The sequence below is a fragment of the Callorhinus ursinus genome, unplaced genomic scaffold (assembly GCF_003265705.2).
Source record: "Callorhinus ursinus isolate GAN/ISIS: 27379988/994484 unplaced genomic scaffold, GSC_fseal_2.0 scaffold52, whole genome shotgun sequence".
NCBI lineage: Eukaryota > Metazoa > Chordata > Mammalia > Carnivora > Otariidae > Callorhinus > Callorhinus ursinus.
In genome coordinates this window covers 7,338,131-7,354,222 of record NW_027397114.1, presented here as the reverse complement: position 1 = coordinate 7,354,222, position 16,092 = coordinate 7,338,131, and the positions used below count along the sequence as shown (strand labels likewise).

At 42.6% G+C, this 16,092-nt stretch overlaps 1 protein-coding gene, 1 long non-coding RNA gene and 1 pseudogene across 3 annotated transcripts in view; 2 read left to right on the top strand and 1 right to left on the bottom strand.

Annotated features, from left to right (window-relative positions):
- Nucleotides 1-4,651, top strand: part of NPEPPS (aminopeptidase puromycin sensitive) — a 98,595-nt gene extending 93,944 nt beyond the window's left edge. For both annotated transcript variants that reach the window (XM_073883823.1, XM_025859214.2), the window contains exons 22-23: nt 162-209; nt 3,022-4,651. In XM_073883823.1, coding sequence (XP_073739924.1) covers nt 162-209; nt 3,022-3,174 — 201 coding nt within the window. In that variant the 3' untranslated portion in view covers nt 3,175-4,651. The remainder of the gene's footprint in view (nt 1-161; nt 210-3,021) is intronic.
- Nucleotides 4,652-7,133: 2,482 nt separating this feature from the next.
- Nucleotides 7,134-16,092, bottom strand: part of LOC112814039 (uncharacterized) — a 32,272-nt gene continuing 23,313 nt past the window's right edge. The window contains exons 2-3 of the long non-coding RNA XR_003205643.2: nt 12,034-12,127; nt 7,134-7,269 (exon numbers count right to left, since the gene is read on the bottom strand). This is a non-coding gene — a long non-coding RNA (uncharacterized lncRNA). The remainder of the gene's footprint in view (nt 7,270-12,033; nt 12,128-16,092) is intronic.
- Nucleotides 14,796-15,477, top strand: LOC112813941 (NADH dehydrogenase [ubiquinone] 1 beta subcomplex subunit 9 pseudogene; annotated as a pseudogene).

Below are 16,092 nucleotides of genomic sequence, written 5' to 3'. Positions count from 1 at the left end.
TTATTAGCTTTATTAAAGGGCTTATCCATCACCCATCCTGCACCCTCTAGAATATTCTGAAGTTGGGAGAGAATGGAATGATTCATTTTTAGGAAAAATGGAATTTTGTTCCTAGCCTCTTTTAGTTGCATTTACTGTTTAAACTGGTGTGTTTTTTTCAGCTATCAGTTGAGGGATTTGCAGTTGATAAAATGGCTGGAGAGGTTAAGGTAAGCAAAGTGCTATTTACTTTTTACTTTTCAAGGTAGTAAGTAAAAACACTAATGAGCCAAATTATAATCATACAGTGTTGGGGTCATGCTGTATTTATCCTTGTTTTTGCTTGGAAAAAGACAGCTTGGGTTGTGTCTTTAATGCTTGAAGAATTTGGGGTTGGAATCATCTTTGAGGGCATTGAAATATGGCTGAAAGAACCTGGAACTTGGAATCAGTCAATCTGAGTAGAAATCCGTGCCCTGCCCTATTAGCTATGTGACTTCAAGCAAGTTTTTTTTTTTTTTTTAAAGATTGGTCTTTTTTTTTTTTAAGATTTTATTTATTTATTTGAGAGAGAGAGAGAATGAGAGCGAGAATGAGAGATAGAGAGCACGAGAGGGAAGAGGGTCAGAGGGAGAAGCAGACTCCCTGCCGAGCAGGGAGCCCAACGCGGGACTCGATCCCGGGACTCCAGGATCATGACCTGAGCCGAAGGCAGTCGCTTAACCAACTGAGCCACCCAGGCGCCCTTCAAGCAAATTTTTAACCCCTATGAGCTCCCTACGTCTCCTCATCCATAAAATGGGATGATAATAAGATTGTTATTTAGAGTAACTAACATAGTGGGACGGAAGGGAGTAGTAGGTCCTTTATAATTTTTTCCTTTCTAATAACCTTCCTAGACCTGCCATATGCAGAGGGAGACAAGATGGCTATGTAGGGCTCTCCTTTTAGCCTTTACAAAGGTCAATAGTCAGTTAAGTGGTAAAGTTCATTTGAGGAACAAATCTGCACTGGTTAGGAAAATCTTAACTTCAGGGGCGCCTGGGTGCCTCAGTAGTTGGGCATCTGCCTTCGGCTCAGGTCATGGTCCCAGGGTCCTGGGATCGAGCCCCACATCGGGCTCCCTGCTCCATGGGAAGCCTGCTTCTCCCTCTCCCCCTCCCCCTGCTTGTGTTCCCTCTCTCGCTGTGTCTCTCTCTGTCAAATAAATAAATAAAATCTTAAAAATAAATAAAGAGATACTTGATTCTGGAGAATATTTTTTTAAAAAATCTTAACTTTAAGCCTTCCATTGCATTTAATTGTGAAGTACCTTTGAAATGTCATTTTCACCTTCATCTTCTTGAGGGCAGTGGGGTTATGAGGCATAAATGTGGAAGTTCTGAGAGCTATAGTGTTGTCTCATTCACTCTGCAAACCATTTTAGGAATAGGATTTTAAGAATTCATATCTTGAGAAAACAGTGAAAGACTTGATCTCTGCCTTCATTTAGTTTACATAGTATATTGTGCAAACAGTTCCTTTATTGTAAAGCATATAAGTACTCTGAAGGAGAAGTACATATACAGGTTTTGGAGGGGAAGGGCAGTGAGTTGCCGAGCTGAGGTTGGTTAAAATAGGTAGCGGCCAGACCATGGAGGGCCTTGTAGGCCGTATGAACATTTTCCTGAGAGTGAAAAGCCCTTGAATTGCTTATAAACAGTGAGTTGACGTGATTTTTGTGATAAAAATTTCAGTCTGGCTGCAGTGTGGAGAATAGTGTGGAATAGGGAAGAGAAGATGTTGGGATGCTAACTCTCCAAGCAAGAATGATAAAGTAGCTTGGGGGAGAAGGAGTAATGAAATTCACGGGGCCTGATTTTGTTAATCTTTAGTTCAACAAATATTTACTGAGTGGCTTCTCTGTGTTGTGAACATACCTTGGCAGAGGAAGAAGGAAGAGTCGAGGAGGATTCCCAGGTTTCTTTTATGTAAATGGTAGTGCTATTTGTTGAGATGGAGTGAGGGGAAGTCCTGTATCTTACTCAGGCCCTAAGGAGCCTTGGAGCAGGGGCCATTGTCATCTGTGTAAACAAAATAAGGTTATTGATTTCTAAAAGTTCTAGACTTAATCTGATGAATTAGTCATTCTCTCTTTTACGCCTGTGATGACTAGTTCAAAGACCCCCATCCTTTTGCTGGTTTGTATTTAAGAGAGAGAGAGAGAGAGACAGAGTGAGAGAGAGTGGGGGAGGGGCAGAGGGAGAGAGAGAATCTCAAGCAGAGTCCCCACTGAGCCTGGAGCCTGACTCGGGGCTTGGTCCCAGGACCCCGAAATCATGACCTGAGCTGAAATCAAGAGTGGGACGCTTAACTGACTGAGCCACCCAGGCGCCACAAGAGTTGCTTTGTTTTCTGTGAAACTTGGCATACTTCATTAGAAAATAGTTTATTGCATCTTTAATCAATAAGCTTTGTGATAAATTATAATAAACTCAGAAATAGTCTTGTATGAAAAATGTGAGTCTATGGAGCAGTAATCAAAGCTTTGTGGTTTTGTCATCCTTCACAATTTAATCTCTTTTAGAAGCAGTCAGAATGTGTTTGAGTCCTTAAGGACTCTGCCTGCCAACCATTATGTTAACAGTTTATATGGGTTTCTCTTTAATCGTCTGGAGTAAATATTTTCTCATGAATGAGAAAACAGAAGAGTTAATTTAACTAAAAGTCATAGGCTAATACATGACCAAGCCTAGATTTCAGTCCCAAGCCTAATTCCAAAACCTACACTAACCACTAGATGATGAGTCTGAAAGAAAGGCCGTAGGTTCTCTTTATTAACTTTTGATTCAATTTTAAGCATATATTTGGAGAAGAATTCCTATATGCAAGTCCAAGAAGCTGCTTGTTTTCTTTTAGCCTGGGAGTGGCAATTATAAAATTTTCATGATTGAAGCTTTTGAATCCTTTACAGAACAGTGGGTGTTTTTTCATGACCTGTGTTATTAGTACCTTCTTACTATTGCTAGTAATGATCCTGCGTTCTGCGTTGTTTTATACCAGGCTTTCTTCGAGAGTCATCCGGCTCCTTCAGCTGAGCGCACCATCCAGCAGTGTTGTGAAAATATCCTGCTGAATGCTGCTTGGCTAAAGCGAGATGCTGAGAGCATTCACCAGTACCTCCTTCAGCGAAAAGCCTCACCACCTACAGCGTGAGCCCTGAGCACACCACCGCTGCAGTCCTGCCGCTTGGCTGCTGGGGGGATAAGGTGGGGCTACCGAACAGCTGATTCACATGCCAAGAATTTGGAGTCTTCTTTCAAACCAGTGGGGGTTGGACAATGAATGTAGTTAACTGGTTCCTGCTCACACTCCAGAATTAAATCCTATTGAAAAAGGAAAATCAGCAATTCAGCAAAAAAATAAAAATAAAAAGTAAAAATGTAAATATGATAGTAATAAAATAGAGCATAACGAAACTGTGAAACTTCCTGAAGCCTTGTCAGTGGTTAAAAGTATTTAACACTCTCCTGTTAATGACAGATGTTCTGTTTTTATAACCTACCAAAAGGAAACTAGAGGCTTCTGGGTGAAGAAGATTTTTTGTGAAGTAGGTTCTGCAAGCAGCCTACAAGCCAAGGGTAGTGTCCATTGCTGGGAATGGTTAAACGTGAAAGGCTGATAGCTGGTATAACATAGAGTCTGTGCATAATTCCAAGTGTTTTTTGGTTTTTTTGGGGTTTGTTGGGTTTTTGGTTTTTGGGGGGGTTTTTTTTGGTGGTTTTTTTTTTTTGGTTTTTTTTTTTTTTTTGGCATGGGGAGTGATCGGGAAGATATATTTTCCGCATAACTCATTCTGAACCAAGGATCATAATTTTCCTCCATGCCTTCCCTCCTGTGTGACCACCCAGCCAAAAGGAAAAAAAAAAAGTGAAAAAAAAAAAAAAAAAAAAAACCAAACCTCTCCTGGTCTGGGTTTATTCTTCCTCTTAGTTCCACCCCCAACCTCCACCCCCGGTGTCCTTCTTAGAGATCAAGAAATAATAAGGAAACATCTTTTATAGCCACATTAAATAAGAGAAACTGATATACATTATTTTTTCTTTCTTTTTTAAGATAACTTTTAAGAGCCCTGAGATGCATATAGGTGAGACATAGAAATTAAAGGGTTTTCAGCCAGGCCGTCCTGAAGGAGTTATTCTGCTAAAAAACAAACAAAATGGTCGTAGTTGTCCGACAGGCCAACGGTTAAACCTCTTCATGATAGTATCAACACTGGCTTCTCCCGGTTCACCGTGGACGTAGAAGAAGTCAGTGGCCCCCGCTGCAGGGGCCGTGTATTAGTGGTGACTGGATAGAACAGCAAAGACCATAAGCCTGTGTGTGCCACTCTTTGCTTTAACAGTGTATCCTACTAACAAGCCTCACCTACCTGACCCAGTGAGTTTTAACTCTACACTTCATTGCTTTCCTCTGCCCCTACCTTTTTTCCTTTTTTTTCTTTTTCCTCTTATTTTTCCTTTTTAAAAATATTTGTTTTGTGTTATTAACAGGAATTTCATATTTGGTGTGGCTTAACTATATTTCAGAAGGTCATCAGATTGTGAGACTGCTTCCTTGAAACATTTTTGTGCTATTGTTTTAAAAAAATAATAATTAAAAAGTTGGCGTTAATAAAAATGTCAATGTGAAATTGATGTCCTGATTTCTTTTATTCTCTTTCATAAGGAACTATAAACTTTCCTGTCACTCACTAGGATTATAAGAAGTTTTAACGACCAAAGGATTTTTTGAGTCTAAGAAAATCCAATTTCTGAATTCCTTAATGAGTAATACCTAAACAGAAAAATCCTAAGATTCTTTCTAAATTTGTTCTGGATGCTCAGAAATCTCTTAGAGATCCTTAGAGTTAGCATTCGGGAGTTAACTAGAGACTTACCAGTTGACGTTTATCGAGGCTTTTCTGTCCAGGGGCCACACTCATGGCCGCGCTAGAGGCCATCTAGGCATGTGCTTAAGGCATCAGCAAAGCAGGGACACCAGAAAGTCTGAGAAAAGAAATCTGCTTTTAATAATAAGAACTCAAGGGGCCCCTGGCTGGCTCAGTCAGTAGATTGTGTAGACTCTTGATCTCTGGGTTGTGAGTTCAATCCCTATGTTGGGTGTGGAGGCTACTTAAAATTAAAAAAACAGAAAAACTCGGAAGTTTATAATTAAAAGTTCTAGAAAGAAGGTACTTCAGTTTCAGCATACATGCAGGTTTTGTGTTTAATAGTTTAGTAGTTTGAATTTTGCTGGGGCAGAAGTGGTGCAGGAGATCTTCCGTGTCCCCTTCAGAGCTGCTGTCCATCCTGTTCTGTGCCCCAGGAGGGGTTGGCCCCAATGGACTGCATTAACAGGCTCCTTTGCCCTCTGACTTCAGGCTGTGTTGATCCAATTAGTAATACCCTCAAGATCAAAAGGCATGAGGAAAGGATGGTGAGGGTATTTATTCCCCAGGCTTCCTCATACCCAGGTCACAGGGGTTGTCTGTGTTGCTCTACCAAAGACCATGACTCCTAATTAAGCAGCCCTCTCGAGCTTCTAGCTCCTTCACTTTGCCCCTTCAAATCTAGGAATAGAACTATTCCCCTTCTAGCTCTGGATTACTCCATTATTCCTTGTTGGTTCTCCTGAACTTTCCCATGTCTTTGTAAATAGTCCCCTTATTAAACCTTCTTCAAGTTACCCAGTTCGAGTGTGTTCTCTGTTTTCTACTAATATCTTGACTGATTCTGGCACTGGAGTCCTGATGATTTGGGTCTCTAAAGGTCTTAATTCAGCCTTTTCGGTGTCAGATGTTTTACTTTATTGTTTGTCTTCCAAGTAGCTCCCTATCAGGTAATAGACTCATTTTACAGGTGAGAAAGCAGGCTCAAAAAAATTAGGTAAAGTAGTTATACAATGAATAACTTAGAACCAATGGTCAGCCCAAGCTCACTGGTCTCTAAATCCTGTGTTCTTGCTAATTGTCATGTCTCCACGATTAGAAGATCATGCAGTCAGACTGGATCTAGGCAACAGTTTTAAATATACTGAATGATTTTCCTTTAACCCTAAGACTTCTTGGTTAAAGCTTTTAGTAGAAATCAGAAAGTTGAAAAAGAGAAATGTGGGGCACCTGGCTGGTTCAGTCAGTAGAGCATGTGACTCTTGATCTCAGGGTCTTGAGTTTAAGCTCCTCATAGAGCTTGCTTAAAAAAAAAAAATTATTTAAAAAAAAGGGGGAATGAATGGGTTGATCCTTCCTATAGAGAATTTTATATTATTTTTTATTAATGGGAAACAATAAAGCTTTTTGGAATACTACATGGTGGTGGATGAATTCTTAAACTTCCAGTTTCTAAGGATGGGTTTCAGGATGCAAGGAACCCCTTGAAATTATCTGTAAAGAACATATCTCTGTAGTGTGCAATTTAGAGTGTATGCAAGGAGTTCTGTAGCTTTAAAAGAGTTCTTTCAGTTCTATTACCCAAACAGGTCCTAGAATGTTATCAGAAAGATTGGAGCCACATCTGTAGGGTTACTGATTCTTTTTCTTGGCAGGGCAGAAAAAAAAAAAGCTTCTGATCATCTATTTATAGCCTGTACTTACAGACAGCCTCAGTTTTGACTGAATAATCAATTACTTGGTGAGAAAGGAATCTCCTCTGGGGCGCCTGGGTGGCTCAGTCGTTAGGCATCTGCCTTCGGCTCTGGTAATGATTCCAGGGTCCTGGGATCGAGCCCCACATCGGGCTCCCCACAAAGTGGGGAGCCTGCTTCTCCCTCTCCCACTCCCCCTGCTTGTGTTCCCTCTCTCACTGTGTCTCTGTCAAATAAATAAAATCTTGGAAAAAAAAAAAAAAGAGTCTCCTCTTACTACACACTGGTTTTAGGCTCTCAGCGTTGTTTAATTTTCTTTTATAAGACTGTCTTCTCTTTTGTGATGGTACAAAAACTCACCCAAGATGGACAGTGCCTTCTTGTACCACCCCTGGTCGACACAGACTGGCCAAGGTGTTTGGTTTCAAACACAAGTATAAGCGATAGGAGACCCCGGTGTTCGTAAACATGAGGCCAAACAGCTGCTTTCCCTCAGAAACCACATCAGAGGATTGGTGGTTCCATCAGCACATGCGATGGCAACCGTGATCGGTGGCAGGGCCAAAGGAAGGAGAGTCGACGCGTTGTTAGTAGCACTTGTAAAAAGGTCTGGTTGCCCCTGTAGTTCTGTTGCTGGCATCCGGTGGCTGTAGCTTTCACCATTGAACTTCTGGTTCCAATACTGAGCTAGAATTGGCAACAGAGGAGAAACATAGCTTACTATTAATCTACGCTTTCTCAGGGAAGTTGCCAGCCGCTGACAGCAGACATGCTGCACACCAATTAAAAGATGACTACCAGGAAGAAAAAAAATTAAATCTTGTCATAGTTTGACCATACCAGTCTGGTCCTCTGAGACACCTGCCTCCCCCTCCACCCCCAACCAAATTTAACCTTTGTCATCTATTTGACAAATTGTGCGGGTATATTACATTATACTGCAATTTCAGCCCACTCTATTAGGGGGCTGATTATCTACTTTGTGTTATATATGCTAATCTTATGGATATTCTCTTCTTAGTGTTCTCTACTATTTAGACTTCTACTAAGGAAGTTAAGAAAACTAAATATTGAATGGCTAAGGATTCAATAGAAGTCTCAAGAACACAATGCAAGATAATGCAGGCGAGATGGAGAAACAGTTTATAAGAAAAAGTACAAAACATTTAAAATAGTTGACATGAATGAGGATGGATGAGATGATTGTTGCTTTCTTAAGATTTTTTTTTTAAGATTTCATTTATTGATTTGAGAGAGAGGGAGAAGGAGAAGCAGTCTCCCTGGGGCACAATCCCAGGACCCTGGGATCATGACCTGAGCCAAAGGCAGATGCTTAACCAACTGAGCCACCCAGGCGCCCCGTAAGACTTATTTTAGAGACAGAGAAAGCATGAGTGGGAGGGGCAGAGGGAGAAGGAGAGAGTTTCTCAAGCAGACTCCATGCTGAGTGCAGAGCCTGATGCACCTTGAATCTCAGGACCCTGAGATGAAGTCCTGAGTCAAAGAGTTGGATGCTTAACTGACTGAGCCACCCAGGTGCCCAACTATTGCTTTCTTTCTTTTTTTTTTTTTTTAGATTATTTATTTATTTATATGAGAGAGAGAGAATGAGAGAGAGAACACGAGACGGGGGAGGGTCAGAGGGAGAAGCAGACTCCCTGCTGAGCAGGGAGCCCGATGCGGGGCTCGATCCTGGGACTCCAGGACCATGACCCGAGCAGTCGCCTAACCAACTGAGCCACCCAGGCGCCCCCAACTATTGCTTTCTTAATAGGTCAGTTCCCTCCTCTAGGAACAGAGCACTTGAAAGGGGAATGTAAAGGGGTATGGTAGGATGAAGTTAATGCTGTGGCCTTTAAGAGTGTAAAGAAGTACCTTCTCTTACTTTGTTCTTTTTCTTTTTTCCCCACCCCCTTCACCACCACCCTTTGGGGCTTCTGGCAACCACCAATCTGTTCTCTGTATCAATGAGCTTGGTTTTTTTGTTTTTACTTTTTTAAGATTTCACATTTAAGAGAAATCTCTCAGTATTTGTCTTTCTCAATCTGACTTATTTCACTTAGCATAATGCCCTTAAGGTCCATCCATGTTGTTGCAAATGGCAAGATTTCATTCTTTTTTATGGCTGAGTAATATTCTAGCGTGTGTGTCTGTGTGTGTCTGTGTCTGTGTGTGTACATGCTACAATTTCCTTATTCATCCATCCATTGGTGGACACAGGTTGTTTCCATATTTTGGTTATTGTAAATAATGCTGCAGTGAACATGGGGTGCATATATCTTTTTGAGTCAGTATTTTCATTTTCTTCAGATAAATACCCAAAAGAGGAATTGCTAGATCGTATGGTAGTTTTGTTTCTAATTTTTTAAAGAACCTCCATACTGTTTTCCATAGTGGCTGCGCCAATTTACATTCCCACCAGTAGTGCACAAGGGTTCAATTTTCTCCTCACCATCACCAACACTTGTTATTTCTTGTCTTTTTGATACTAGCCATCCTGACAGGTGTAAAGTGAAAGCTAATTGTGGTTTTGATATGTATTTCACTGATGATTAATGATGTTGAATATCATTTCATGTGCCTGTTGGTCATCTGCATATCTTTGAAAAAAATGTCTATTCAGATCTTATGTCCATTTTTAATTGGATTATTTGTGAAGTGTTTTTTGCTATTGAGTTGTATGAGTTCTTTATATATTTTGGATATTAGCCCCTTATAAATACATGATTTGCAAATATTTTCTCCCATTCAGTAAAGTTTGCCTTTTTGTTTTGTTGGTTTCCTTTGCTGTGTAGAAGCTTTTTAATATGATGAAGTCTCATTTATTTTTGCTTTTATTGCTTTTGCTTTTGGTGTCAGGTTAAAAAAAACATTGCCAGGACCTATGCCAACTATGTTTTCTTCTAGGAGTTTTATGGTTTCAGGTGCTATATTCAAGTCTTTAATCCACCTTGAGTTAATCTTGGTGTATGGTGAAAGATAGTGGGCAAGTTTCATTCTTTTGCATGTGGCTTACCATTTTCCCAACACGGCTTATTGAACAGACTGTCCTTTCCCTGTTGTATATTCTTAACTCCTGTGTCATAAATTAATTGGCCATACATAAATGTGTTTTTTTCTGGGCTCTCTATCTTGTTTCATTGATCTGTGTATCTGTTTTTATGCCAATACCATATTGTTTTAATTATCATAGCCTTTGTAATATAGTTTGAAATCAGGGAGTATGATGCCTCCAGCTTTCTTCTTTCTCAAGATTGCTTTGGCCATTCAGAGTTTCTCACTTCATTCCTTGAACAGTAATAGAATATACAGATGATCTCTGTGTAGACAACAAAACAGTACATGACTTATGTAAGACAACATGGCTACCAAATCTGGTCTGCTCTCCCTGCCCTTGCTGACACTCTTCTTCCCAGAAAATGGAAGGTTCTAGAGCTGTGTGTCCAAGTACAGTAGCCTCTGACCATATGTAGCTATTTAAGTTTAAATTCAAATAAATTAAAAATTAAGTTCCACATTTCAAGTGTTCATTAGCCACATACAGCTAGTGGCCACTATATTGGGCAATACCAGATACACATCATATTCCATCACCGAAGAAAGTTCTGTTGGACCACCCGGTTCTACATCAAGTGTTTGCAAGTGTATTTTTTGTTTATGGTAGAAAATAGTTACATAATGTATGTTCTTCTTTAGCAGCCTCATTGTAACACTGCTCTTCGTCTAAGAACATTGTATCACTAACCCCTATGGACTTAAAATTTTATTTCTGTTTACAAATGTAATACAGGGGAGCCTGGGTGGCTCAGTTGGTCAAGAGTCTGCCTTCCGCTCAGGTCATGATTCCAGAGTCCTGGGATTGAGTCCTGTGTTGGGCCTCCCTGCTCAGCGGGGAGTCTGCTCCTCCCTCTTCCACTGCCCCTCCCCTCACTCATTCCCTCCCTCTCTCTCTCAAATGAATACATAAGAATCTTTTAAAAAAAATTTAAGAATTAGGGGCGCCTGGGTGGCTCAGTCATTAAGCGTCTGCCTTCGGCTCAGGTCATGGTCCCAGGGTCCTGGGATCGAGCCCCGCATCGGGCTCCCTGCTCGGCGGGAAGCCTGCTTCTCTCCCTCTCCCACTCCCTCTGCTGTGTTCCCTCTTTTGCTGTGTCTCACTCTGTCAAATAAATAAAATCTTAAAAAAAAAAAGCATCAAGTCTTTTAAAAAAATTTTTTTTTAATTAAAAAAATACATGGGGCACCTGGGTGGGTCAGTCAGTTAAGAGTCTACCTTCGGCTCAGGTCACAATCCCAGGGTCCTGGCTGGGATCGAGTCCCGCATCTGGCTCTCTGCTCAGCAGAGAGTCTGCTTCTCCCTCTGCCTCCTGCTTGTGCTCTCTCTCTCTCTGTGTCAAATAAATAAATAAAATCTTTAAAAAAATACAAATGTTATACATACTCTTTTAAATTTTGAAAGGGAAAAAAAAGTGACTATCTCTTCTTATAAACCTGCCTCCCCAAGACAATCCTGATTACAGATGAGTTTGGGAAATATTCCTCCAGCTATGTTTTTACACTCTAGTTTATGCATTTAATTCTTTTTAGTAATGAAGATGGGTTGTGCCCCTTTTGCTTGTTCCTCTTTGTAACAGATGCCACGCATTTTCAGTCTTTGCCTCAGGAAGCTAAGTGTGCTAGGCTCTGACCTGTGACCCCTGATGTCATGCTCTCAGTCCTGAGGATATGACTTGAGAACAAATAAACAGTTGGCAAATGCACACCTTGAGGAGCATTTCTTTCTTTCTTTTTTTTTTTTTTTTTTAAGATTTTGTTTATTTGACAGAGAGAGACACAGCGAGAGAGGGAACCCAAGCAGGGGGAGTGGGAGGGGGAGAAGCAGGCTTCCTGCCGAGCAGGGAGCCCGATGTGGGGCTCGATCCCAGGACCCTGGGATCATGACCTGAGCCGAAGGCAGACGCTTAACGACTGAGCCATGCAGGCGCCCCAAGGAGCATTTCTTCCTTGTTTAGATGCACTGATTCACGCGTGTTTTCCAGCCTGACTGCCTGATGTGAAACGCCCATTTTGTGGCGGGCACACATTTGAGGAATGCGGCTTTCAGCTCCTCGCTCAATTAGTTTAAGTGGTTCGTGTAATGAATTCACTCAGTGTTCTTTCCTCACCGGAGATGTGAACAGCACTGTATTTGGAACTAACATTGCAACCCTATACACCGCCGCCTGTGTGTTTAGTTACAGATTGTGGTGGTTATCGCCATGAACTAGACTTCGGAAGTGCTACAGTGATGGATATCACAAAGACTTTGGTGAGGACACGCAGCTGGCTTGGGGGGCGGGGAAGGAAAAGAAGAAAAAAGTGCCCTTTCTCACAGATTGCAACCCGCAGGGACTTCAGCTTGCTGCAGTTGTTGAAATGAGGCCACGGGTTCCTCCCACCAGTCAGGCTTACCTGTCGGACACCTGCCGCGGGAGCCCCACCTGCTCAGCAGGGAGTCTGCTTCTCCCTCTCCCTCTGTCGCTCCCCCTGCTTGTGCTCTCTCGCTCTGTCAAATAAATAAATACAATCTTAGGAAAAGAAGAAAAGAAAGAGAAATAGTGAATGAGTACTTCTAAGTGTGATGAGTCTTTGGAATAGGAAGGGCAGAGTGGTATAAGAGGCCATTACTGAGGAATCCGATGTCGCCTGGATGTTCAGGAAAGGCTCCCATGAAGAAATGATGTTAAACAGAGGCCTGGAAGATGAGTAGTTGCTAACCAGGCAAAGAAGAAAGGGAAAAGTGTTCTAGGCAGAAGAAATAGCATGTACAATGGCCTGTGGCTGAAAAGAACCTGACCTATTTAAAGAACCAAAGGAAATCCAGACTAGAGGGAACAAAGAGAACTCTTGGAAAAGTGGTGGAAGAGAAATCTGGAGATGCAGGCCAGGGCCAGACTAGGGAGGGACTCAGGCCACATTAAAGATTCCACACTGGGATGCCTGGCTGCCTCCGTCACTCCGTCGGTGGAATGTGAGTGCTTGATCTCGGAGTCGCAAGTTCGAGCCCCATGTTGTGCATAGAGATTACTAAAAAAAAAAGAAAGAAAGAAAGAAAGAAAGAAAGAAAGAAAGAAAGAAAGAAAGAAAGAAAGAGAAAGAAAGAGAAAGAAAGAAAGAGAAAGGAAGAAAGAGAGGCGCCTGGGTGGCTCAGTGTTAAGCATCTGCTTTCGGCTCAGGTCATGATCTCAGGGTCCTAGGATGGAGCCCTGCATCAGGCTCCCTGCTCAGCAGAAGTCTGCTTCTCCCTCTCCCACTCCCCCTGCTTGGGTTCCCTCTCTCACTGTGTCTCTCTCTGTCAAATAAATAAATAAATAAAATCTTTATAAAAAAAAGAAAGAAAAAAGATTCTATACTTTAGGTAAAGGACAATGGGAAACCATGAGTTTCTGCATCTGTGCAATGAGAATAATACTCCTAGAGTCACCAGGGAACAAAATGAGAAGAATACAAGTGAAAGGTCTTTAGCGCTTTAGGAAAACTACTGATATAATATCATTAGTGGTAATACTATACTGTGCTGCCTTCTTAAGTAATAGAAGTAATAGTTCAAATCCCCTCCTAAGTGGGAATAGGAAATAGTCCATAAAACCCTGACTTACTCAAGGGAACTGATGGAAAGGTCAGAAGTTCATTTCAGTCGAAATTTCCAGCATGAGGTTCCTGAAGCCCAGGGATGAGCTCAGTTGTTTGGAGCAGGATCACACCATTTATGGCCATGTGTATTTCCCAACTCCATCCCAACTCCCCAACACCACTTCCGGAAAAGATCAGCATGCTGCCTCCTCAAACCTGCCAGAGCAGAACCACTCGGACACCCTTTCCTCTTGATTTCTTCCAGTCAGATCTTGTGCCCAGCATCTCCTTAAGTCAGCTTTTGTAGAAACCACCATCGTTTAAAAACATGACACTCCTCTGAGCTGTTCATGGCAAAATAATGATCCCACTTAGCACCTGCATTACATTTTAGGAAAATTTCAACACCTTTCCAAATCTGTGATGTTTTATTCCTACCATGCTTCTGCGAAAGTAGGTACAACAAAACCTCGGGACGGATGCAAAACCTGGGGTTCACCTCTCCAATGTGACCAGCACTGATATACTACCATGGAGGACTTAACGGTTCAGACTCTCTGCCTGAAACGTATTAACTATTATCCAGGTACAGAAGGGCAATATATTAACTATTACCCCAGTGTGGAAGGACAGAGCTTCCACAGGTGACTGAGGCCCCATTATCAGAACTCGCTTCCCAGTTCTGGTTGAACAAACCAGACACAATTCTTCCCCAGAGGTAACTGACTACCATAAATGCTCCTCTACTACACACCAGAGGTTGCAAACTTGTATTTTCCCTTTGACCGACATAATGCTTTTTAAAGATTTCTGAAAATGTAAATGCCAGTTTTTTAAAAAATCACATTTGGGGTGCCTGGGTGGCTCAGTTGGTTGGGTGTCTGCCTTCAGCTCAGGTCATGATCTCAGGGTCCTGGGATGAGCCCTGCGTGGGGCTCCCTGCTCTGCCAGGAGCCCGCTTGTCCCTCTCTCTTTGCTACCCTCCCACCCCCCCCTCAAGTAAATAAAATCTTTAAAAATAAGTAAATATCACAACATTTTACATAAAAATCCAGATTTCCACCCAGGTGCCCCTCCATCTTATGTTGAATAATCAGAGGATCTGGCAAATTGTCGGGGGCTGAGTACTGACTTATGACCAGCCTATTATGCCACAGTCCCCAGTCTGCCTCCATCCTTCATGAAGAGGGAGTGACAGACCCAGAATATCTGAATTTGTGCACCCACTCCCATATGGACCAAGTATTATGAGTATCATATCCCTCCTTTGTGACCCTTTCATATGTAAAGAGTAAACTCTTTACATATGAAACAAGCTTTGGCCCCTCCGGTCCATCTCTGATGGATCTTAGGTTAGTTAGTTGCAGCTACTTCCGGAGGGTAAGGATGAAAAGCTTTAATTTATTCCATCAAAGACTTATGTTAGGTTACTCTATTGGCTCCCCTTTTCCATTCTGGCTCCTCCGATCGTTCCTTCCTTCCTTCCTTCCTTCATTTAAGATTCAGAACTTTTTTTTTTTTTTTTTTTTTGGTAATACTTATGAAGGTAGTAGGGCAGTGTCCTCAAATCATTTTTGGGCGGAGAATTTTTAAAAAATAAAATGCATTACTGGGAGCCCCCGCGGCCGCTGGAGGAGGCAGGCGGTCACGGCCCTCTGCACCCAGGTCCCTACCGGACCCACCAGCAGAAGGTGCTGCCGCTGTATGAGCCACCTGGAGTCGGATTGTGTCCACAGGGACAAATACCGGGACTTGGCTTGTTTGAGGAGAGCCCGGCGTGAAGAACAGAAGAATGAAAAGGATATGGTGAAGGCCACCCAACTGCTGAGGGAGGCGGAGGAAGAATCCTGGCGCAGTCGGCATCCTCAGCCACACACCTTCCCCGAGTCTCCAGGAGGGACCTCCTCCGAGAGAGCAAGTGCTACGAGGTTCCTGAGTGGTGCTTAGGGGACCGGCAGCCCTCGGAGAAGGCGCGGTGTCCCGACTGCTCTGCCGAGAGAGAGCAGTGGAAGAAGCTGCGGAGGGAAAGCTGGGCGCGGGAGGTGAGGTGGCCGCAGGAGGAAACGGCGCTCGGCGGTACTAACCCTGCGGCTGTGCCCCCCCCGCCCCGCCCCCGCCCGGAGGGAAGGGGATTTGCCGCACCTGCGGTGGCACACTGAGCCCCGGGGCCCTGTGCACAGAGGGGAGGACACCTCAGCAGTCAGCCACGCTGGCAAGGGAAATCAGATACACAACGAATACACGCTTGCCCTAATAAAAATCACTCAGCTTGGGAAGGATTAATTAATTAGTTAATTAGTTAATTAGATAACTAAAAATGCGTTACTGGAATCCCACTTTTGGGTATATACCCAAAAGAATTGAAAGAGATATGTGCACACCCACGTTCATTCATGGCAGCATTAGTCACAGTAGCCAAAAGGGGAAAGCAACCCAAGTGTCTATTGAGGGATGAGTGGATAAACACAATGCGATGTATACATCACAATGGAATATTATTCAGCTTTATTTTTTAATTTTTCATTGTTATGTTAATCACCATACTTTACATCATTAGTTTTTAATGTAGTGTTCCATGAATCATTGTTTGTGCATAACACCCAGTGCTCCACGCAGAAACGTGCCCTCTTTAATACCCATCACCAGGCTAACCCATCCCCCCACCCCCTCCCCTCTAGAACCCTCAGTTTGTTTCTCAGAGTCCATCGTCTCTCATGGTTCGTCTCCCCCTCCGATTTCCCCCCCTTCATTCTTCCCCTCCTGCTATCTTCTTTTTTTTCTTAACATATATTGCATTATTTATTTCAGAGGTACAGATCTGTGATTCAACAGTCTTGCACAATTCACAGCGCTCACCACAGCACATACCCTCCCCAATGTCTGTCACCCAGCCACCCC